The following is a 22,296-nucleotide window of genomic DNA, read 5'->3' on the forward strand; positions in this document are numbered from 1 at the left end:
CAAGGCCACACAGCTAGGTAATTATTAAATGTCTGAGGCCGGATTTGAACTCGGGTACTCCTGACTCCAGGGCTGGTGCTCTATTCACTGCTCCACCTAGCCACCCCATATAATATAATACACACACACACACACACACACACACACACACACATTTTTTCAATAGAATTCTGAGCAAACTAATGAGATGACATGTTTACAAGCCAGAAGAATTATTTCTTTATAAAGCAGTGATGTACAAATAAATTATTTCCTTTCCTGTTATGTATTAGGAACCCATTTATGAGGAGGTCTGACTTTTAGCAAGGTTGTACCCAAGTGCAACCTGAAGGAAAAGAAGAAAAGTTTCAATGATGCAAAAATCACTGTAAGGAAGTCAAACTAATCCCACCATTCCTCAAAAAAAAAAAAATGCCTGGGCTCAAAATTAAGTTTTTACTGAAATATAACTTAAATAAAATTCCAGTGACTTATATTATTATCTCAGAAGTCACTTTATAAGAAGCATAGAGTAGAATGAGATATGGGCAGGCTCTCTGGTGGAAGCAATGACAAGTACTGGTTAGACAATAAAACAGGAGAGTAAAAAAAACCAATGTGTAATGGCAACGGATCCCGTCATTAAGTAAAGATTACATTCTTTTTTTAGCATCTATCTAAAAAATAGGGCAATGTAATATAGTTTTAAAAAACTTCCATCAAAAATGGATAAAATCACAGAAATTATGATTTTTTTTGAACAAGTTAGCTGGAAAATTATCACTAAAATAATTTATTATAAAAGAATCAGGATAAAACAGTTTACCCTACTTAAAAAGGCTAATATAATATAATACTTGGCATTTATATAGATTATAAAAGGTTTTCAAAACACTTTGTCCTATTTGCTGAAACTTTCAAAGGGAACAACAGTATAACAATACCCTTCTATAGTAAAAGTCAGCCCAAAGGTAATAAGAATCTATTTAATTTAAACATAAATTCCACACAATTTAGCCATTCTAGGTTATGTGAGTTTAATTTGTTTTCCCTTCAGATCTTAGGTCATAGTATACTCAGAAGCAATATAAAATGGTTCAGGAGGGAAAAAGAACTCTAAATCTAAATAATCTAAATATTTATATTTATTTATTTGCAAATAGTTCTGATAAAAAATCTAGTAGGGAAGATTTAACTGTTAAATAGAATTCTATTCACTGTCTTATTACAATATCATATAGAGGCTAATCTAAGTATTCAATGAGAATAATATCTTAAATAAAACATCATTTTTGACTTAAAGTTAGTTTACTTATTAAAATAAGTTACTACTAGGAATGTCTGTACTCAAAATGAGTACAAGGTAATGATAGAAAATTTATAGTACCTCCCCTAATGTGCAGAGTTCCATGATTATCCAGACAGGGTTTTCTGTTATAACACCAATCAGCTTCACAATATGTGGGTGATCAAACTGACGCATTGTTACTAGAGGAAAAAAGTGGTAACAAATAATAATTGTTTTTTTAATTAAAAATTTTAGAATATTTTATTTTTTCACAATTACATGTAAAAACAATTTTAAGCATTTTTAAAAAAAAATGCTCTCCCTCCTGCTATTCTCTTACCCTTCCCCAAGATGGCAAGCAATTTGATATAAGCTTTACATGCAACAACCGTTTTTCACAAATGTTTCTTTTCAAACTAACAGATTTTATAAAATAGTACTCAAAACTTTTTACCAATGATGGCTCAGTTATGAATTCAATTCCATAGATTTTCTTTGTTCCATTATGTAACTATGGTTATCTAACAATAAATGCATATAGTTCACATACAATGCAAATCTAATAGAAAAGTAAGGGAATTCTTCCATTCTTCCCCAAACTCACTACACTGCCCTTTGTGAAATTTTCTTGTCTTTCCTTAAGCCTCCCACATCATCCAATTTCCCTGCCCTTTAGGTTAGAAAAAGGGTAAGTAGGATTTAAAGAAAGAAAAACAAATACAGCCATAGTAACTAATAAGTAACATAATAATTTAATTTTAGCTGCACTAAAATAAAATATAACTTTAATCCTTATTTTGGCTCACTATGCTTTGCTTTTCTCCATAAAATAGGGAGGTTGGATTAGATAATTGATAAGGTCTTGTCTAGTTCTGGCCTCCTGTGGCACCACCTGCATTTTCTAGAATTAGAATGCCCAAAGTTTAGAAATTCTTTTTGGATCAGTTGCCTGGAACTAGCCCATAGCTCTCCCCTATTTCTGAAGGTCAAGGCGCATCTGATGAAGTTACCAGTTTTCCACAGTTAGCAGATGTCACTTGTTTCTCAGTTTTCAGATAGCTAGACTTCTAAAATATGGAGAACAACCATTTACTTAACAAATATTCAGGTGGCACCAGCCCTGGAATCAGGAGGACATGAGTTCAAATCTGGCCTCAGATACATAATAATTGCCTAGTTGTATGACCTTAAATAAATAAAAAATTTAAAAAAACGAAATATTTAGTAAATGATCACTCTTTAACACACACACTCCTCTAGACAAGATGAAAGATATCAAGTTTAACTTTTTGCCCAGAAAGAGCACAAGTTCTAATAAAGAATATCACTACATGGGGGGGGGGGGGAAGAACTAACCATAAAGGAGTCTGTATTAAAGGTCACGAGTGACATTTAATGTTATTTCATGTGATGTGAGTCTGGGGGAGGCAAGTGATCATTCTGAGTGGCTAGAAGAGAACTAACAGACAAACTGAGCTAGTCCTTGATATCTATCAGTGTTAACTCCTCTGGGAGCCAATATATTTACTATTTTCATACTTCTCACTGCACCAAGATTGTTCTGTGGAATAGTTGTTTCTCCTGAAGTTTTAGTTTTCACAGAACTAATTTACAGCAGGAAAGCTATACCCATATCCATAAATAATTTTGAGTCCTGCAAATCAAGTCAAAATGTATTATCTTGTTTTTTTAATCTCAAAAGAAACTCCTGACAGGATAAAACTTTCTAAAAATTTGACATGCTATGGTTTTGGAACTATAGGAGGTGATAAATTAAATCTTTCTAAAGTGGTCATTTATTAGAGAGCTGTTTAGGACTATAGGGCTTAGGGCTTGAGGATATGTACTGATCAACAGTTTATACCCCTGTTATTTCATAAAATAGAATAATAAGATCTAGGTGTGAAATGATATGCCCACGATCATAGTGAATGGGTATAGAAGTAGGATTTAAACCTATTGTGACTGACTCCAAAATCCATTCCTCTTTCTACACCTCCGCCAACCTTCTCCAGCAGATGGTTCGAAAAAGCAATAATTTGAGGATGCTGGAATAGTAATAGGAACTTGGAATAAAGGGAAATATAGTCTAAGGCTCCCCAAAGGGGAATAATAGGGAATAAAGGGAAATTAGGCTAAAGTTCCAAAGGGGAATAATAGGGAATATAGGCTAAAGTCCCCAAAGGGACTAATATCATAAGAATCTCTCCTGCTTTAATCTATTCAGTATACACAATTACACACATGACACTTGAAGAAGAAAAAAAAATTTAGCTTGGTGTTCAATATCCTCTAAAATCTGGATTTAAATCATTTTTTCAGCGAAGTAGCACAGTGGATAGAGGGCTGGACCTGGAGTCAAGAAGACCTGAGGTCAAAACTTACTTCTAAGCTTACACCCTGGACAAATATATAAGGTAAATACGGAAATGACTATATCAAGGGGGAAAAATGCAAATCTATCCACATCCCCCCCCAAACCTTATAAGAAGTACCTTAGTAAAGGTTATAATTTTCCAATAAAACCTTTTAATTAAAAGAAGCCCCCAAATCACATATATCCTATGATTATTTCCTATGCCAATAAAAGCATCATATAAGATTATGTACATGATATTGAAAATATGAAATTTTATTTCAATATGGATTACAAATGCTATATGCTGCTCCTACCTAAGACTGCCCATATTCTTATATCACATAGTACATCTCATTGTCTTACAATAATTTGCCTCAACCTTTTATAGCAATCATTAAACTAATACTTTAATAAATAATAAATAATTAAATAAATAATAAATACTTTAAAAAATTCTTCAATGCTCACTCTAATACAGAAATCATTAGCATGGTAGCATACCAACATGCACAGGAAAATTAAATTCCTTCTCCCCTGGCCTTTTGAAAATGAATCTTGATTTACTTTAAATACCACAAACATCTTAACAATCATTGTACCAGTGCAGTTAGAGTACAGCAATAAACAATGAAATCTCCTTGTCCAAGGGAGGTAAAAATAGGATCTTTAATCAATAAAATGAGCTGTTCTTATTCCATGAAAAAAATCAAATTGAAATAAAAAAATTACTTACAGGCTTCTTGAAGGAATTTTTCTCTCACACTGTCTGAGGTACAGTTTTTACAGGTTTTAATTGCAACTGCCATTGCTGGATTCTCCTGAGGAAATTATATAAAAACAGAGGTTTTCTACTACTTATGTGTTCATTTATAAATATTACACATTATTTTGCTATGGTAAAATTAGCAGTTAGAATCACAATGGTATTTCAACTTATTGACTGATCAAATCATTGAACTGGACTTTAGAGGTCATTTACTATTTTTTCACTTAATTCAGAAATGCCAACATTGAGGCTTTTTGAGAGGTTGACAGTCAGCTTATGTTGTCTAAAAGGTAGTCACTGTCATGAGACAACCTAGTCCATTTTCTGTATAGCTATTGATATTACAAAATTCCCTGGAAGTGAAATTTGCTTCCCTCTTTTGTCCATTCTTTTGTCCTTGACCTTTTCTCTAGGAGTTAAGCAGGATCTCTTCCCCAGAAAAATGTTATCTTGCTTTAATTTATTATAGTCTTCTTTCTTATTGTGAGCTTGACAATTCACAGACTCATACATTTCAATACACAAATAAGAGACTTGTGAAGCTGTTACATACAGTTTATGCTTCAAAGAACTGTATACATATATTTAAATTTAAGAAGTTGGTAATAAAATAGTTTTTCTTTTGTTAGTGTGTCTTCTTACTTTTTTGTGCATTTCTTTAAAAAGCTGAATTTTGGATTTTTTTTGTTTTCTATTTTGCACTAACAACACAGCACTCCCAAAATCCTTCTTCCTAAATGGCTAAAGGTCCTCCTTTTTGATAATATTTTTTATACTGGATAGCTCTAGAGTTACATAAAGACAGCAACCATATTCTTTCTTGGTTATCTTTTTTTTTGGGGGGGGTAGGGCTAATCATCCTCAGTTCTTTCATCCAACCCTGGTATGGTATAGTTTTGACCCTCCTCCTCTGGATGTAATATATTTTACAGGTCTACCTCTTAAAAGTGGTGCTAAGAGCAGTACAGTGAATATACTGTTCATAAGGCCATGGGCTGGAATCTTTTCTAGACGAGTTAGATATACAATAGAGGAAACTTGGTTTAAAAACCCCGAGTTTTCATGGTAAAGGCTAAGTGAAAAAAGCAGTATTAATCCAGCACTAGTGTTGAGAAACAATTCAAATAGAGTGTTGTCTATAACTTTGGCATATACTTGGACTAACATTTTATATATGGCACATCAATGAGGAAGATAAAATATTTGTGCAATATGTTGCTTGTTCAGTTTGTTGCAAGTCAAAGTTAGGGGGATAGTAGTACCTTACGGTTATGCCAAAGCTATCTATGAGCCATTACTTATCATGTATTCTTTTGCCTATTTATCAACAATTATAATAACAATTCTAATAAATGCTGTTATATAATGCTTTATAGTTGTTAAGCAGTTTCAATTACACCATGCCATTTCCCCTTGCAGATATTAATAACACAATCAAAAAATATTTATTAAGTACATAATATGTTCTAGTCCCTAGGGATAAAAATATTACTCTCTATAAGGAACTTAATTTCTAAAAGCAAAAATTCATATAAAAATAGATACAGCATAAATATATGGCATACAAAGTTGTTTGGTTGTGGAGGGCAGTAACAATCAGCAATCAAGAAAGATGGTGCTTGAACTGTATCTTAAGAGAGGGACTGAAAGTGACAGAAGGAAGGAAGGAGTTAAATAAAATCATTTATTTGGTGTTTTGCTAACCACAATGTTTGCAAGGGAAATAAGGGCTTTTTCGGGCAATTAGATCATTTGAACTCTTATGTTCCCAAGGGAAAATAGATGAAGGCTCAAATGAAAGTTGTTATGTTTATCTTTTTTTAATCTTGCTTTTATTCATCTTTTCCTTTTTTCATCACCTTCACTTGCCCAATATATTCCTTCTGTCTTTCTCCTTGTGGGTCATCTCTTAAGGATAACAGGTAGGTCTTGATGAAGGCAAATAATAATGAATTCCATGGGATGGTTGCATTATTGAAATTAACAATGCCTAATTCCATTGAACTGGAACTAACTACTACTATTATTATGTTGAAAAATGCCAATTTGAGTAATGAAAATTCTTTAGAATTCATTATTCACACTAATTGGAATCTCAATTTAGAAAAACACTGTGAAATAAGTGCTATCACTATTCCCATTATATGTTGATGAACCTGAGGCAGGCAGAGGTTAAATGACTCCCCCCACAGTCACACATTTAGTAAATGTCTGAGGTAGGATTCAAGTCAAGTTTTCTTAGCTGATTTCAGTGAACTGTCCATTTTGCTACCTATTTACCATTTTCTGCCTCTCTTTACTCTGTCATCTGTTCTCCAGTCACCATTGTCATTCCCTTCCACCAGAACCCTGCTCTCAAGTAACTACTGGATCCCTTGGTCCTGACAGATGTCTTCCTTTGTCTTGTTCCAGGTCCAGGTATCTAGTGAGCTGCTAACCAAGCCCATTCCTTACCTCAGGTCTCACTTATGAACTGCATTTTACCTTAAGAATATAAGATCCTTGAGGGCAAGGAAATGTCTTGCTTTCTTGTATTTTTATCTTCAGTTGGGTTTAGTTGAGTGACACACAGCAAGAATTATTCTAACTACAAATTTGTCTATGCTATTTTATTCCTTCTTATATCTATCTTCTTTCCTTTCATTCTAGTATACTCTCGTATTTCACTCATAGGTTTCATCCCAACTCACCTCCGAGATGCAAATCTTTTACTTAATGTTGCTTTTTCTCTATATTTTGAGCACTTGTCTATGGACAGCTGAGACCACTGACTTTTCTTCTGGTTCTTTTTTATTGAGTTTTTTCTTTCCTTAGATGGAAATTCCTCCTACAGTTCTCTTAGGGTATATAGTTTGGTAGATACACTTCTGCAATTTTCCCTTTCTTATCCTTTTCCCAGTCTTCTGTACTGATGTCTAAATACTCCAAAACTTCTTTTCTCTGTGTGTGTCTCTCTACAACACTCTTATCTATCCATCTATCTATCTATCTACACATATAAATCTTGTAAGGTGCTTAAGGGAAGGAATCTTTGTTCCTTTTTTGAGTAGCACAGAACTTAATGCTTAGGTAGAATCTTAAATTTCTGTTAATTGACAAAACATAGCTAGGCTCTCTCTTACTATATTCTCATTAATAGTGAGTTAACCCACTAATTACATTTTTACTCTAACCATCTTCTAAACACTGCCTTTGCTAAAAAAAAAAACCCAGAAAATAAGAGTTGAATACTTCATATTTTCTTCTTCATCTTTTATAATTTCCTCTCGTTTCTTAAGAAGCAGCCCCATGTCTGATTTCTCCTTGCCTACAACATAAATAAAAATATCCTTTTTTTTGTTCTTCTTCCCATTCACTGCCAGGCTCTCTGCTCATTCTGGGTTTTAGCATTTTTTAAGGTTTTTGCAAGGCAATGGGGTTAAAGTGGCTTGCCCACAGCCACACGGCTAGGTAATTATTAAGTGTCTGAGACCGGATTTGAACCCAGGTACTCCTGACTCCAGGGCTGGTGCTTTATCCACTGAGCTACCTAGCTGCCCTGGGTTTCAGCACTTCTAAGAAAATGATCACAAGACCATGCTACTTTTTTTTTGCCTACTTGGCTTTGCTTTCATTTTCTGTAGGTGAATGTTAAATATCTAAGACACCTCTCTCTTATCTTCTACACAGTAGTTGTTTACACTATTAGCTTCTTCAGAATTTCATTCTTGAGAGCTTCTCATCTCTCTTTATAAAATCTTTCCTTAAGAATTCTAGGTCAGGGTATTGTTTCAAGCTTCCTTCTGAATTCTCTGAAATTTAGCTTCTCAAAATTTTGGGTGCATATTGGAAGATGTCTAATTTTTTCTCTCAAATACCAAGATGACATAGTTTCTGCCTGACAAGATTCTATCATTTCTATTGCAGAAGGTAGTTCTTCCTTATTTTAAGAATGAGTCTAACACTAACAGTATCGCTTGTCATTTCTGTTGAAGGGATTAAATTTTACTATTAGGATAAAATAAAAATTCATCAGCTGTTGTGATTTTTGTAGAGAAAAAAATTTCTCACATAGGTGTTAGGATGGCTTAGTTTCTGAATCATTATGATAATAATAATAATAATAATAATAATAATAATAATAATGATAATGACAATAATAATAATAATGATAATGGACATTTATATAGCATGTTGAGGTTCACATGCTTGGAGTCCATGAAATGTTTGTTGATTGATTTATTTTAAGGTCAATTTTTAATTAGTTTTTCAAATACATTCTTAGCTGTCCATTGGACTGTGAGCTCCTTGAGATATGATTGTTTTTTGCACTTTTTTACAGCCTTGTGGGCAACTTTTCTGTTTTGTTGCTGTTTTGTCCTTCATCCTCAAAGACCATAACATCAGGGAAGTAATGCAATGATAAGCACATGAATTGGATTTGATGCTGAGCAACATCACTAACCTTACTTTCTCTAGAGTCATCTAGGTCCAGGACAGCTGAAGATGATGGGTCCTTTTTTTTGGGGGGGGGGGCAAAGCAATGGGGTTAAGCCCAAAGTCACACAGCTAAGTAATTATTAAGGGTCTGGGGCTGGATTAGAACCTGAATCCTCTTGACTCCAGGGCCAGTGCATTACCCACTGTGTCACTAACTGCCTGCATAGTGTTTAGCACATAGCAGGTACCCAATACATGCTAGCTGACTGGCTTTACTATGTATACTTCATATCCCTGATCAGGACCCTGTCACTCTTAAATTTGAAGCCATGATCCAGAACACCAAAGTCCAAATTCAAATTTTTAAAACAAGTTTTTATGGATGTCTTCCATTTTATTGATCATCATAGTTATCCCTAGCTGCCTTCGATTTTCCTTTTCTGGAGAGTCATCCCATATAACAAAGTCTTTTAAAGTGAAAAAAACAACATCACAACTAATTGATAAACTGAAAAAGTTGTGTTTTTTTTAAAAGAGCAATGTGTAACAACTATGGACCCTACACTTAAATGAAGGGGGGTGGGATAGGAAAGTGGTGCCATTATGAAAAAAAAACATAGAAATTCAGAAAAGAGCTAATTTTGGGAACAAGATAAGTTCAATTTAGGACAGCAGGAGTAGCTAGGTGTAGATGTCTAACAGGTAAACAAAGACTACGATTCAGGAAAGAAATAAGGGGCTGACATATAGATTTGATTATTAGCTGCACAAAAGGGATAGATAAATGGGCCTTATGGGAGATGGAATATGCAGAGAAAGGACATAAAAAGATAAAGATAAATGCATAATCAGACATGAGCACTGTTTATGAGCAACATACTATCTAGCAAAAAGATTTAAAATATAAAAAAAGTAACATGAAACAACATATACTGGGTGTCATAGAGAAGCATATACAAAGGTATATGTAAAAACCAAAAGAGAAAAAAAATTATAAGAGTTCACAGATTTAGAGCTTGTAAGAAAGTTTACAGTATATTTAGTCTAAGCCCTTCATTTTATAGATGAAGAAGCTGCGTTCTACAAAGGTGTGGGATCAAATTTCTGGTCCACAAATGGCAGAACCAGATTAAATTGGAAATCATTTAACAAAATAACTAAAATGATAAAACAACATGGGTAATGTTAATCAGTGATGTGTGGTACAGTGATCCATTTCTATTTATATTGGCACCACTGCTGGAAAGGAAAAGTGATTCATCCAGGGCAATATACATAAATGTCAGAGCCAGAATTTGAACTTGGGCCCAAAGCCTCTAAAATCTGTAATCATTCCACTGAATTGAAAAATATGAAGAAAGGCATCATGAAATAAGTAGCACTTACAAGTTGTTTTTTTTTTTTAAAAGGATACCTGTTAAAGAACAGGTGGAAAAGAGGTAAAAGAGATCACATTTCAGACATTGGAAATAGCACAATGGAATGACAAACTGCTTGGCTTGCTTGCAAATAAATGTAAAAAAAGCAACATGAGATAATAGCAATATGAGATTAAAAAAGCAAAATGAGATAATAGCTGTTAAAAAGGGTGGTGCTAGTCTTCTAGCCTTTTCTTTTTGATGGGTAAATGGAAAGAATCGTAGGCTTCTGTGATGAAATGACAAAAGGAAGACTCATTTGTTATTGTGAAAAATAGGGATGGAGAGAGAACGTTGCACTTATTGGTTTGATGTACTAGTTTAGGCAAGTGGTAATGAGGGCCTGTACTAGGGTGGTGGGATTAAGAAAACAGGCAAACTTGAGAGCTATTTGAAAGACACAGTTATCAGGAAGTGGCAATTGATTAAATATGGGAGAAGAAGAAATGGCAAGAATCAAATATAAATAAGTAAAACTGGATAGAGCTATGGAAAAATAGTGAAATTAGAGGGAGGAATAAATTTTGAGGAAAAGAAGGTAAATTTGGTTTTGAACAAGGATGATTTTTAAAGCAATGTTAGATTATGCAGGTATAGAAATCTTGAGGATCAGTGAAGATACTGGGTTGGACACTGGGAAAAAAGTCAAGAGATGCAGATAAATAAGTGAATGAAAAAAATTTTCTATGTGTAAAAAAGCACTGTGGCTAAGCAATGGGAATACAAAGTGCAAAGCAAGATAGTCTATGCTTTCAAGAAGTTCATGTTCCTGACTACTATGAAATATATTTTACATAATTGTAAATATATATATATATATATATATAATCTATATAAAATTGCTTAACATCTTAGAAAGGGGAAGGGGTTGGATAAAATTTGGAATGCAAAATTTTATATAAAAAATAATGCAAAAATTATTGTTACATGTATTTGGAAAAAATAAAACGCTATTTGAAAGAGCAAAAAGAAAGAAGTAGAAGAGACAACATATATGGAGAGTCCCCAAAAATCTAAGTTTGAATAGCTTAAATAGCTCAAAACCCACTATAATTTTTATTTTCAAGTTAGATCAGGTTCCATGAGCTTCAGAGAATTGGGAAAAAACTTTTAATGTATATTCTTTAATGTCACTTTTACTAATAAGCATAACAGTTTCTGATGTTAAAATGTATCTAACAATGCTAAGAACTTGTTGAAAATTTATTTTCTAGACCTTCATGATCTGTATAGTTACTGAAAAATCCTAAACTGAACTTATGTTCCCAAACTTAGCTCTTTTCTGAATTTCTGTGTTTTTTTTCCCCATGATGGCACTGCTTTCCTATTCCCCCTCTTCATGGAAGTTTAGGGTCCATAGTTATTACACATTGCTCTACAGAAAAAGTTATATTGCCTCTCAACAGGGTTTGCTTCCTGAGATGATGGCTGGACTGAGAGTTTCTGTCTTGGTAACACCTCTTGTATGGGCTCCTCTCTCCCTTTTGACACTGTCACACCCAGTGAAGGTTGTCATCACTGCTCACCTGAACTGCTACAGTGGTTGATTCCTTTGTGTACCAGCCTCAAGGTCTACACTCCCATCCATTCTCCTGATGCATGCTGCCAAAAGCTTCCTAAGTGCAGGTATGACAAGACAACTTTCTCTTCTCTATTTATAAACTCTAGTAGGTCCTAAGGATCTTCAAGAACAAATAGGAAATGCTCTGTTTGGCTTTCAAAGCTCTTCTGACCCTGGACCCTTCCTCACATTCTTCTTATACCTTTTTATACTTCATAATACTAAGCAAAAGAGAAACACTGGCCTCATTGGTTTCTTTTTTTTCCCCCAAGACAATGGGTTAAGTGACTTGCCTAAGGTCATATATCTAAATAAGTATTAGTTGTCTGAGGCCGAATTTGAACTCAGGTCCTCCTGACTCCAGGGCCAGTGCCTAGTTGCCCCTGCCTCACTGTTCTTCATACCAGATACTCCACCTTCTGACTCTGGGAATTGTCAATCACTGTCCCCTTTGCCTGGCATTTTCCCTTTCTCTTCATCTTTGCCTCTTGGCAGTTCTGGATTTCTTCAAGTTTCAGTCAAAGACCTACATTCTGCAAGAAGCTCTTCCCAGTTGGCTTATACTGCCTTTCCTTTGTGTCTAGCTCGAATTTATTTTGTAAACACCCCATGTTTCTACCTAGCTGTTTGCATGTGGTCCCCTCCTTTAGACTAGGATCTCCATGAGGAGGAACCAGATTTGCTTTGCCTTTCTTGGTCTCCCCAGAGTTAGAGGAGTCTCTGGCAAAGAGCAAGCACTTCATCAAGGCTTGCTTTACCTTGTAGACTTGACTGAGAGCTGGGAGGGAGTTTCAACACCATCCATAGAGACATGTTATTTCATAGATAATAAAACAAAAGACAATGATGACATAACACATTGAACATCACAAAAACTAGCTAATGGTTTAAGGCTGGAATCTTTTGTTCAAAATGCTAAGGGACTTACTGGACTCATGTAAACTCCTTGATGTACATCTCCAAACTGGCCTTCTCCAATGCAGCGTCCAAGTTCTATCCTTTCTCTTTGTATTTCATAATCCCTGGCTATAAAAGACAACGCATAAGTAACAAAGTATGTAACAACATCATTTCAAGTATGGAAACAATAATAATTGAAATATTTCATTTTGATGTAATATATGAATAAAATTTTAATCTGTGGCACACCAATCTATGGAAATGTTTTTTATATAGTGGAATACTCTTAAACATAATCTGAAAGAAAGTAAAGGCAAGGCTGCCAGTGCAAATTAGTTGCAAAGAACCATTCAGTGATGATAGTGCCATAGAAATTAGATTTAAGGCAGATTTACATCTCATCAGGAATTTAAAAAATTTATCTGATTTCAAATACTCAGAGAATCTCAGAGGTAAAAAGAGACTTTAGGAATCACCTAAATCATCCCTAAATGAGTGATAGTAAATACATCACAGAAAAATATATTTTAAACTGCATTTTCTGGAATGCTAATCTAAACATAAATTTAGATGCTCAATGGATATAAGTATTGCAATGAACATATATGTCTTTTAAATATAAGATTTGCCTAAAATATATATTAGAAATATGTAGTATGACTCAAATTTATAAAGTTTAAGAGCTTTCCACTTTATGGTGTCATATCTCTACATTATCTGCTGAGCTAAAAAGAATTTTAAAGAGGTTGCTTTTAAAAATCAATTCTAAAACCAGATGAATGAACAATTAAAGGTTTATAATACATTGGAATAAACATTTTTGAAAAAAACTAATACTAGATATTTACGTTAAATTAGCAAATTAAGATATTGAGACTTATGTATTAGTAATGATTTAGTAGACTGGTTAGGTATAGAACAAACTACTCATTAGTTCAAGGAATTCAGCAACTGAATTCCAATTTAATAATTTAAATACAATTTAATATATTTCAGGAAAGAAAAATTCTGAAATGCATCTTATCAATAGGTAAATATAGATATCTCTTTCTCCCATCAGTTTAAATATACTATTACCACTGGGAAAAAATGATTTTTAAACTATCTCAGCACCTTATTCCTATCATTATATACTACCATTTAGTGAAAAATTTGATCTGGAATTTACTTTTTTAAGAAACAACGTAAGTTCCTCTTTAAAATAATTTTAGCCAGTAGTAAATACATTGATTTAACTGTATAATTAAACCAATGAACATAAAAATTTAAAAATAAAATAAAGAATTGTAAATGGAAACATCCCATGTCACTCCACAGGTTGCAAATGCAGGCAAACACAATTATTTTAAGGGAATCCTGTTACCTTCATCTATTCCATAGCTTTCTGTAGCACAATTAAGAGAGAAAAAAATTGAAGACCTTGCTTAGAAATATCTAATATTAAATAACAAGAAATGTGGAAAGCTTATCTTAACAATGTTTATTCATATGAAATATCTTGAGATAACATAACATTAAAAAGAAAAACTTACCAAATGAAATAAAAATGTTCATGTAGGTACATAATGACTGTCTAAAATAACATGAGTTTCTAAAATCTATACACTCTTTAAATCACCAAACTGTATGTATATTCTTTGACCCAATGATATTATTACAAGTAATATAACCCCCAAAGTGATAAAAGAATAAGAGAAATGGCCCATCTGTACAGAAATATTCTTTGTTATAACAAATGAAGGGAATGACCAACAATTTGGAAGTGGCTGAAAAAAATTATACTATGTGATGAAATGGAATATTACTTTAAGAAATTATGAGATAGATTCAGAGAAATCTAGGAAGACTTGTATGAAATGAGGAGAATAAGAACCAGGGAAACAATTTATACAATGACCTCAGTAGTGTAAAGAAAAGCATTTTTTTTTTTTTTTTTTAGATTTTTTAAGGCAATGGGGTTAAGTGGCTTGCCCAAGGCCACATGGCTAGGTAATTATTAAGTGTCTGAGGCCGGATTTGAACTCAGGTACTACTGACTCCAAGGCCAGTGCTGTATCCACTGTGCCACCTAGCCGCCCCAAGAAAAGCAATTTTTGAAGACTTAAGGATTCTAATCAGCAAAATGATTTAAAAGGACATCAGGGGACAGATGATGAATCATGATAACCTTTTCTTGATGGAGAAATTATAGAATACAGGCACAGAATGAGACTTTTTTAAGACTCAGCTTATGTATGAATTTTTAAACATTTACTCTGTTAAATTGTTACAAAGGAGAATTTTTAAAAATTGGGAGAACGGCATAGGTAGAACCTAAAAGTTATAGAAATATCAAAGAAAAAGAGGAAGAATATTAATTAATTAAAAAGGAATGCAAAGAAAACAGGGTTCAAAGGCAGAGATGAGAAGAACAGTTTTGAAACTAACATGGAAAATTAAAAAAAGGAAACAAGCTGAATACATTAGAGATTTCAAGATTCATATGCAATGCTCCTTTTCTATGCTTCCTTGTATATGGAAATGTTCATTTTGTTTTTATCAAGCTCAAAAAATTGGAAAAATTCAACGTGAGCTTTAAAAAACCATGTCACTGATTTTAATGAAACCTCACTTTGAAACTAGATACTGGGGCAACTAGGTGGCACAGTGGATAGAGCACTGGCCCTGGAGTCAGGAGGACCTGAGTTCAAAACCGATATCAGACACTTAATAATTGCTTAGCTGTGTGACCTTGGGCAAATCACTTAATCCCATTGCTCTAAATAAATAAGAATTAAAAAAAAAACAAAAAAAGAGATAGTAAAAATAAAGAAACTAGATATTGTGCTAAATCCTTATATTAACTTTTACCTTTTAAAAAAATATTAGTTCTTGAATTTCAGAGAAAAAATACCTTGGCAGAGTCACATATTTTTAACTGGTCAGTTTCCATATTATGGAAATAATACCTTTTAAACTTTAGTATTGAACTTTTGATATTTGATGAAAATTAGTTAACTTATAGACATATATATATATATATATATATATAAATGAACTGCAAGTAATAGATGATTATGTCATATCTTCTATTATTGGTTTTAATGAAAGAAAAAAAAATGAGATTCCATCAAAGACATTACACTAGTATTACACAATTGGGGGAGGGAGAAAATATTTTATCTTCCTATTTTGCCCGGAATGAAGGATGGTGGCCACACATGGGTCAGATCCAGTACTGATTATTGTAAGAGTTTAACTTGTTCCTTTTTTTCTGATCATAACCCACTACTCCACTTAAGTAGCCCTGTGTACAGTTGCGTTTCCCTGTCTTGGTCCCTCCCTTTAGTGTGGTACATAGAATGGACAAAAAACCAATTTTAGCCTTTCTGCCCAGAATCCCAGAACTCAAGGAATCCACAAAACACAATTCACCAGAGAAATAGGGATTGTAGGTGACCCTTCATGAAATATTAGAAGACACAGAAGAAGGGCTCAAAAGTGCTAGGGAGATGTTCTATTAAGGAATTATGGGAAGTCAGACTAGAATCACAAAAGTTGAGAACATATAGAAGGCCTTCAATCTTCACAACTCTCCTAACCCTAAGTATTGATAAGAATTGAGACTATTAAACAAAATACTCAATTTATAATCTTGCCTCTAGATTTTCCCTCCAGACCTTAATTCTCCTGAGAATTTAAAATGCTAAAAGGTAGATAGGGAAATTAGCAAAGCATATGATCTTTTTAATCAGGATCAACTCTAATATTCTTCTTCAGCAAGAACTACTAATTAGATGTTCATAACAAATTCAGTTTATATGACCTTTCAAAACGCACAGAAACAATAGTTTAAATATTTGTTCTTAAAATGTATATATTTGTATATATCATGTATTATGTACACATGTATACATGTCTATAATATGTATGGATATATATGTATATATCAAATAATTTATAATATCATTTTCTTAGAATTCATTGTCTTGAAAGCAGAGAAGTATGAGAGACATCTTTTGGAGATGAGTTTTAAGGGTTTTTAAGGAAATAAAATTGAAGGGCACATTTAGCATAAAATCAGGAACTACTGTATTCTCAACAAATAACAGGAACAATTGATTATAGATTGTTTTCTTGAGAGAAATAGATTTATTATTTTCTCAAGTGAAAAGATCATACTTCATTATACTTAAATGGAGGACATTTCTATTTAGCCCAAGACTATATTATGAGGGCTATTAATTTTGTGTGTATGTGCATATGCATTATTAAGATTAAGTTATTCAGTTACTTTAATTTTGAAGTGAAAATTTCTAAAATAATTTTTAATGGTCTTCTATTTTGTATATAGAAGCAGAAATATAATATCTTAAAGATAGGCTCTGTGCCTCTGAGTTAAAATGCATGATATTTTAGTCAAAGTAATCTCAGATTTTGGCCTTTATTTCTTCAGAAGTGGCACCTGGAAAATGTTAGATGATATAAAATTCATCCTAACTTTCTTAAAGTTCCACAGAAGGACTAACATAATTTTCTGGTTGAATATGTTATGTGAAACTTAATTTTGAAATAATATATAATCTAAGCAAGCAAAATAGAAGCAAAAGAAAAGTTTAAAAATTCAGCTATACTTACTTGAAGGCATTGTATAAGTATCTTCTTCATCTATAATCTCAGCATAGTCATCTGTTTCTGCAAGTAAGAAATCAAATATTCAAAAAGAGAATTTAAACTTATCTCATAAAATTAGAATTAAAAAACTGGAAATAATTTGTCTAAGTCTCCTGCTTTGTTCCACTCTGGTGAAATGCACTTAAAAATGTGACTCAGTATTTGCTCATGTATGAGTCATTTATGGAAAAAAAAACAATCTAACATCACTGTCCAATATATTATAGAACACAGCTTGTTTATCAGAGAGCAAAATAAGAGGAATAATGGAGAAAGTCCTTTCAAAGGAAAGGTCAGAAGCCCTCTATATGATTCAGAGAAACCAATATCACTAACTAGAGAATTCTTCTTCCTCTAAAACATAAAACTTTATAACTTCTTTGAGACATCAATTGGGAATTCTTGAATGACTGGAAGTACAAATAGAACATCTGTCTTGCTATGTAACCCTACTCTATTGTCTGATGTTTAAAAAAAAATCACAACTATAGCAAAGAATTTAAAATATCAACTAAGAAGTGGTTGAGTATGTTATGGTATTTGATTGTGATGAAATACTACTGTACTGTAAAAAAATAATGAATAGGATGGTTTTAGAAAAACCTAGGAAGACATATATGAACTGATGTAGAGTGAGGTGAGCAGAACTAGAAAAATATACACAATAACACTAATATTGTAATGACAATCAACTGTGAGAGACTTAGCAACTATGACCAATACACTGATCCATGATAATTCCAAAGAACTCATCATGAAAAATGCTATTTCTGGAGTGCAAACTGATGGACTCTATGAGTACAGATTGAAGCACATTTTTTCTCTTTATTCTTTTTTCACAACACAGATAATGTGGAACTGTTTTGCATGACTTCATGTATATGTATCATGTTTCTTGTATTCTCAATGGGCAGGAAGGAGGTAGAGGGATGGAATTTGGAACTGAAAATTAAAATTAAAAACAGCAACAAACAAAACCCTATATCTGTATGATACTGATCTAGCCTCTTATGCATAGAGAACACAAGTGTAGTCTAAACTTAGGGGAATGGTGGAGAAGATTTACCTATTTCTTTAGTTTGCTTGGGCAAGAAGAGGGACCATGAGTGGGATTGCTATATTTGTATTTTATTTATACACACACACACACACACATATGTGTGTGTGTATATATATATATATATATACACACACACACACACAATACATTTATGGATATAGATATATCCATCTATCCATATATTCACATTATATGTGCATGAACATATATAAATGTGATTCCCAATATTTCCATCTTATATCAACCATCCATTAATAAGAGTGTCTGTTATTTTTCACTGAGATAAAGGAAAATACCAATATCCAAAGAGAAAATGTTCTACAATGATGTGTTACATTATACAAAATGGACTTATTAAGTATTTGGGGGGGGTCTTAGGGACTACTGCTAAAGAAAATACTTTCAGAAATAATTTATTATATTTCTCTTCAATACTTCAAAGGACTGTGATTATTTTTTCAATTCTGGGTGCCATATTTTAGAAAGACCACTGATAAACTATTGAATAGCCATAGAAATATAGGATGGGATGGCTAGGTGGTGCAGTAGATAGAGCACTGGCCCTGGAGTCAGGAGTACCTGAGTTCAAATCCAGCCTCAGACACTTAATAATTACCTAGCTGTGTGGCCTTGGGCAAGACACTTAACCCCATTGCCTTGCAAAAAAAAAAAAAAAAAAAAACCCAAAACAAAACAAAAGAAATATAAGTAGGATATGAAGGGTCTTGAGAGTTTAATGCATGACTATGGGGTAAAGGCATCCCATTGGGTAAAAGAGATGTTTAGTGATATTTGTTTTACAGCATATTCAAAATTGTCAAATGTAAGAATACTTATTTAGCTTAGCTTCAGAGGGCAGAACTAGGAGCAAGAAATAGACAATGGTAAACAGGCAGATTTAGGATTGATACAGACAAACTTAACTAACAATAAGAACTATCCAAAAACAGAATGGAGTGTATTAGGAGGTATTCACTTAAAAGTCGCAGAATCAAATTTCTAGCACATGTGGAAACTACATGGATCAAGATATTAAAGATACAATGACTAAGTTTCATTTGGTGAAAATTCATTTTGCAAATACGGCATTTTCCTATTTGGTCCATATAAACGATTCTGGGGTGAGTTGTAGAAAGATTCTCATTCAAGTACAGGTTGTAGAAGATGGTTTTGTAAATCCTTTCTAATTTTTGTCTTCCTCTGATTATGATCATATTAAATGATTATCAAATATTTCCACTCAAAACCACCTCAAACAAACTCTGGGACATTAACTTCTTAGAGTACTTCATGTATATCAGAGAATATATTTTAGTAGAGCATCTGCTCAGGTTGACCATTCTAGAAGACCTTTGTGATCCAGTGAATCTGCTGAATAAGCCCCAGCTTAAATAACTATGGAGAAGCTAATGAAGTCTTTGGCAACAACAACAATGCATGATACAAAGAAAAGTATAAAATGGTCCTAAGTCCTGCACAGTTCCTTTAGACTTTGGCAATGAGATTGAAGACAATGTTAACTACAAACTTTAACCTAAGCTTTTGGGACTCTGAATGTGAGCTACTTGTCCAGTGACCTAGTGGACATAATATTGGAACATCTAAATTTAATATATCAAAAATCAAGGAGAGTAACTACTATTGGTCAGTCACTATGCTAAGTACTGAGGATATGAAGAAAGCAAAACCACAGTTCCAACCTTAAGGAGGCTCAATAGAGGAGACAACAAACAACAGCTATATTCACACAAACTACATTCAATGTAAATGAAATGTAATCTCAGGGAAGGATCAGCTAAAAGTAGACTGGGGTTGAGTCTTCTGGATTCCAGGAGATAGGGGTGAGGAGGAAGAAGATTTCAAGAATGGAGAATAACCAGTGTTTGGGATACTGTTATATGTGAGGAATATCAAGAATGCAAGTATTCTGGGATTACATGGAGGGGAGAAAGTTGTAAGAAGACTGGAAAGGGGGTTTGGTTGCTCAGTGGTTAGAGCACCAGCCCTGAATCAGGAAAATCTGAGTTCAAATTCAGCCACCGACATTTAATAATTACTTAGCTGTATAACCTTGGGCAAGTTGCTTAACTCCATTGCCTTGCAAAAACAAAAAACAAACCATCAAAAAAAGACTGGAAAGGTAGGAAGGAGTCAGGTTATAAAAGGTTTTTAACAATATTCCAGCTATAATTAAAAGAAATCAAAACAAAACAAGTTGAGATAAATCATTTGATATTTAATATATAAGTTGTAATAGGTCAGAACAACTAAATATATTGGAAAATATGTACCAGGAATAAGGAATTAGAAATGTATTATGAATATTTTATTCAATACAAGAACTGGAAGGCACTGAGTACTGGGAAGATTGAATGACACTGTGAAAAATGAAATTGCTTATATACTAATATATTCTGTTGTGGGAGTCATTTCTGAATTAGTTATCAGATCTCCAAAGTATAAGAGTAAAGTCAAAAGTACTATAACAATATAAGAGAGACATTTATATAATTAAAACAAGTAAAAATCTTACCTAATTAAATTACTAATAAAAATTGGGATATTGATAGAAGACAAGAATATTAATTAATTTTATAAAAAAGTTTAACTGATCAATCATCATAATGATGAGACTGAAAGAGTTTAAAAATGGCTTAGCAAACACTTGACTCACTTGTCAAATAGAAAAATATGGCCTTCCAGTGGCAACATGAGTTTTAGATAGAAACCCAAATATAAAATCTTACAGGGTAGGATAGTGTAAAATTATTAATGTTTATTGCCTCATGGAATAGATAAATCATGGAAGGCCAAACAAACATCCTATTCAAAAGTTTAATAAGGCATCTAACTATGCAAAGTCATGTAAAGGATGAAAATGCAAGGAAGACAAGAAAAAGAGGAAAGCTGGTAAGGATCTGCAAAGATTTTTATAAACCTTGCTTTTTAAACTAAAGACAGTACAATTATCAAATAAGAATCTAAGTATTTTCACTAGTTGCCCCTAAGACTGAATGCTTTCTCTTCTCATCTCTGCCTTCTGGCTTCTCTGAATTCTTCAATTCTCAGACAAAATTCTACATTTTGGAAAGAGTGGGATCTCCCCTACCACCAACATACTTTTCTCAATCCCTCTTAATTTTAGTGCCTTCCTTCTGTGGATTATCTCCACTTGTCCTGAATTTATCATGTATTGTATCCTCACAGAGCAGGTACTTAATAAATGTTTATAGCCTCTTGACTGACTTGGACTCCAACATTTCATGCGTAATTCTTCTTTATGGTTTCTCTTACTCAAAATTTAGCACTAACTTCTTCAAGGCTAATGTAAAACCCTAATTCTGCAAATAATCAAGTTTATCTTCTCTTATTCTATTCTTGAAAAAAATATCGAGAATAGTAATTCCTTCTCCTTATGCTTATTTTACAAGTTTGTGTTCGAGTATTTAAATGATCAAGTTACAGGACTTCATTCATGGCAGCTAAGTGTGGTATGACCATACCACATGAGTGGTATGAGTCAGGAAGACTCATTTTCCTGAGTTTAAAACTGGCCTCAGACTAGCCGTGTGACTGTGGACAAGTCACTTAATCCTGTTCACCTCAGTTTCCTCATCTGCCAAATGAGCTGGAGAAGGAAATGGCAAACAACTCCAAGAGTTTTGCTAAGAAAATCCCAAATGGGTTCCTGAAGAGTTAGCCACTAATGAAATGAGTAAGCAACAAATAAAGCAAAACAATAAATAGGGACTGCATAGAAAAACTCCTTATGATGAATGTTACTAGAATGAATATCTAAGTAAAGAAGATATCTTGCCTAGATAAAAAGATAATGGTACTAACCAATAGCAAATCCTGATTTATTGGACATTCTTTCTTTATTCTGCACATCG

At 33.2% G+C, this 22,296-nt stretch overlaps 1 protein-coding gene across 8 annotated transcripts in view; it reads right to left on the reverse strand.

Moving 5' to 3' along the window:
- The window catches only part of PTK2 (protein tyrosine kinase 2), a 420,621-nt gene that overhangs the window by 108,587 nt on the left and 289,738 nt on the right, over positions 1-22,296 (reverse strand). For 7 of the 8 annotated variants that reach the window (XM_074202742.1, XM_074202744.1, XM_074202735.1 and 4 more), the window contains 5 exons: positions 17,308-17,364; positions 14,054-14,074; positions 12,719-12,816; positions 4,360-4,444; positions 1,367-1,467 (listed from right to left, as the gene is read on the reverse strand). In XM_074202742.1, the coding sequence (XP_074058843.1) occupies positions 1,367-1,467; positions 4,360-4,444; positions 12,719-12,816; positions 14,054-14,074; positions 17,308-17,364 (362 nt within the window). The remainder of the gene's footprint in view (positions 1-1,366; positions 1,468-4,359; positions 4,445-12,718; positions 12,817-14,053; positions 14,075-17,307; positions 17,365-22,296) is intronic. The other variant, XM_074202736.1, reaches the window with a different exon arrangement.

The sequence above is a fragment of the Macrotis lagotis genome, chromosome X (assembly GCF_037893015.1).
Source record: "Macrotis lagotis isolate mMagLag1 chromosome X, bilby.v1.9.chrom.fasta, whole genome shotgun sequence".
NCBI classification, from domain to species: Eukaryota; Metazoa; Chordata; class Mammalia; order Peramelemorphia; family Peramelidae; genus Macrotis; species Macrotis lagotis.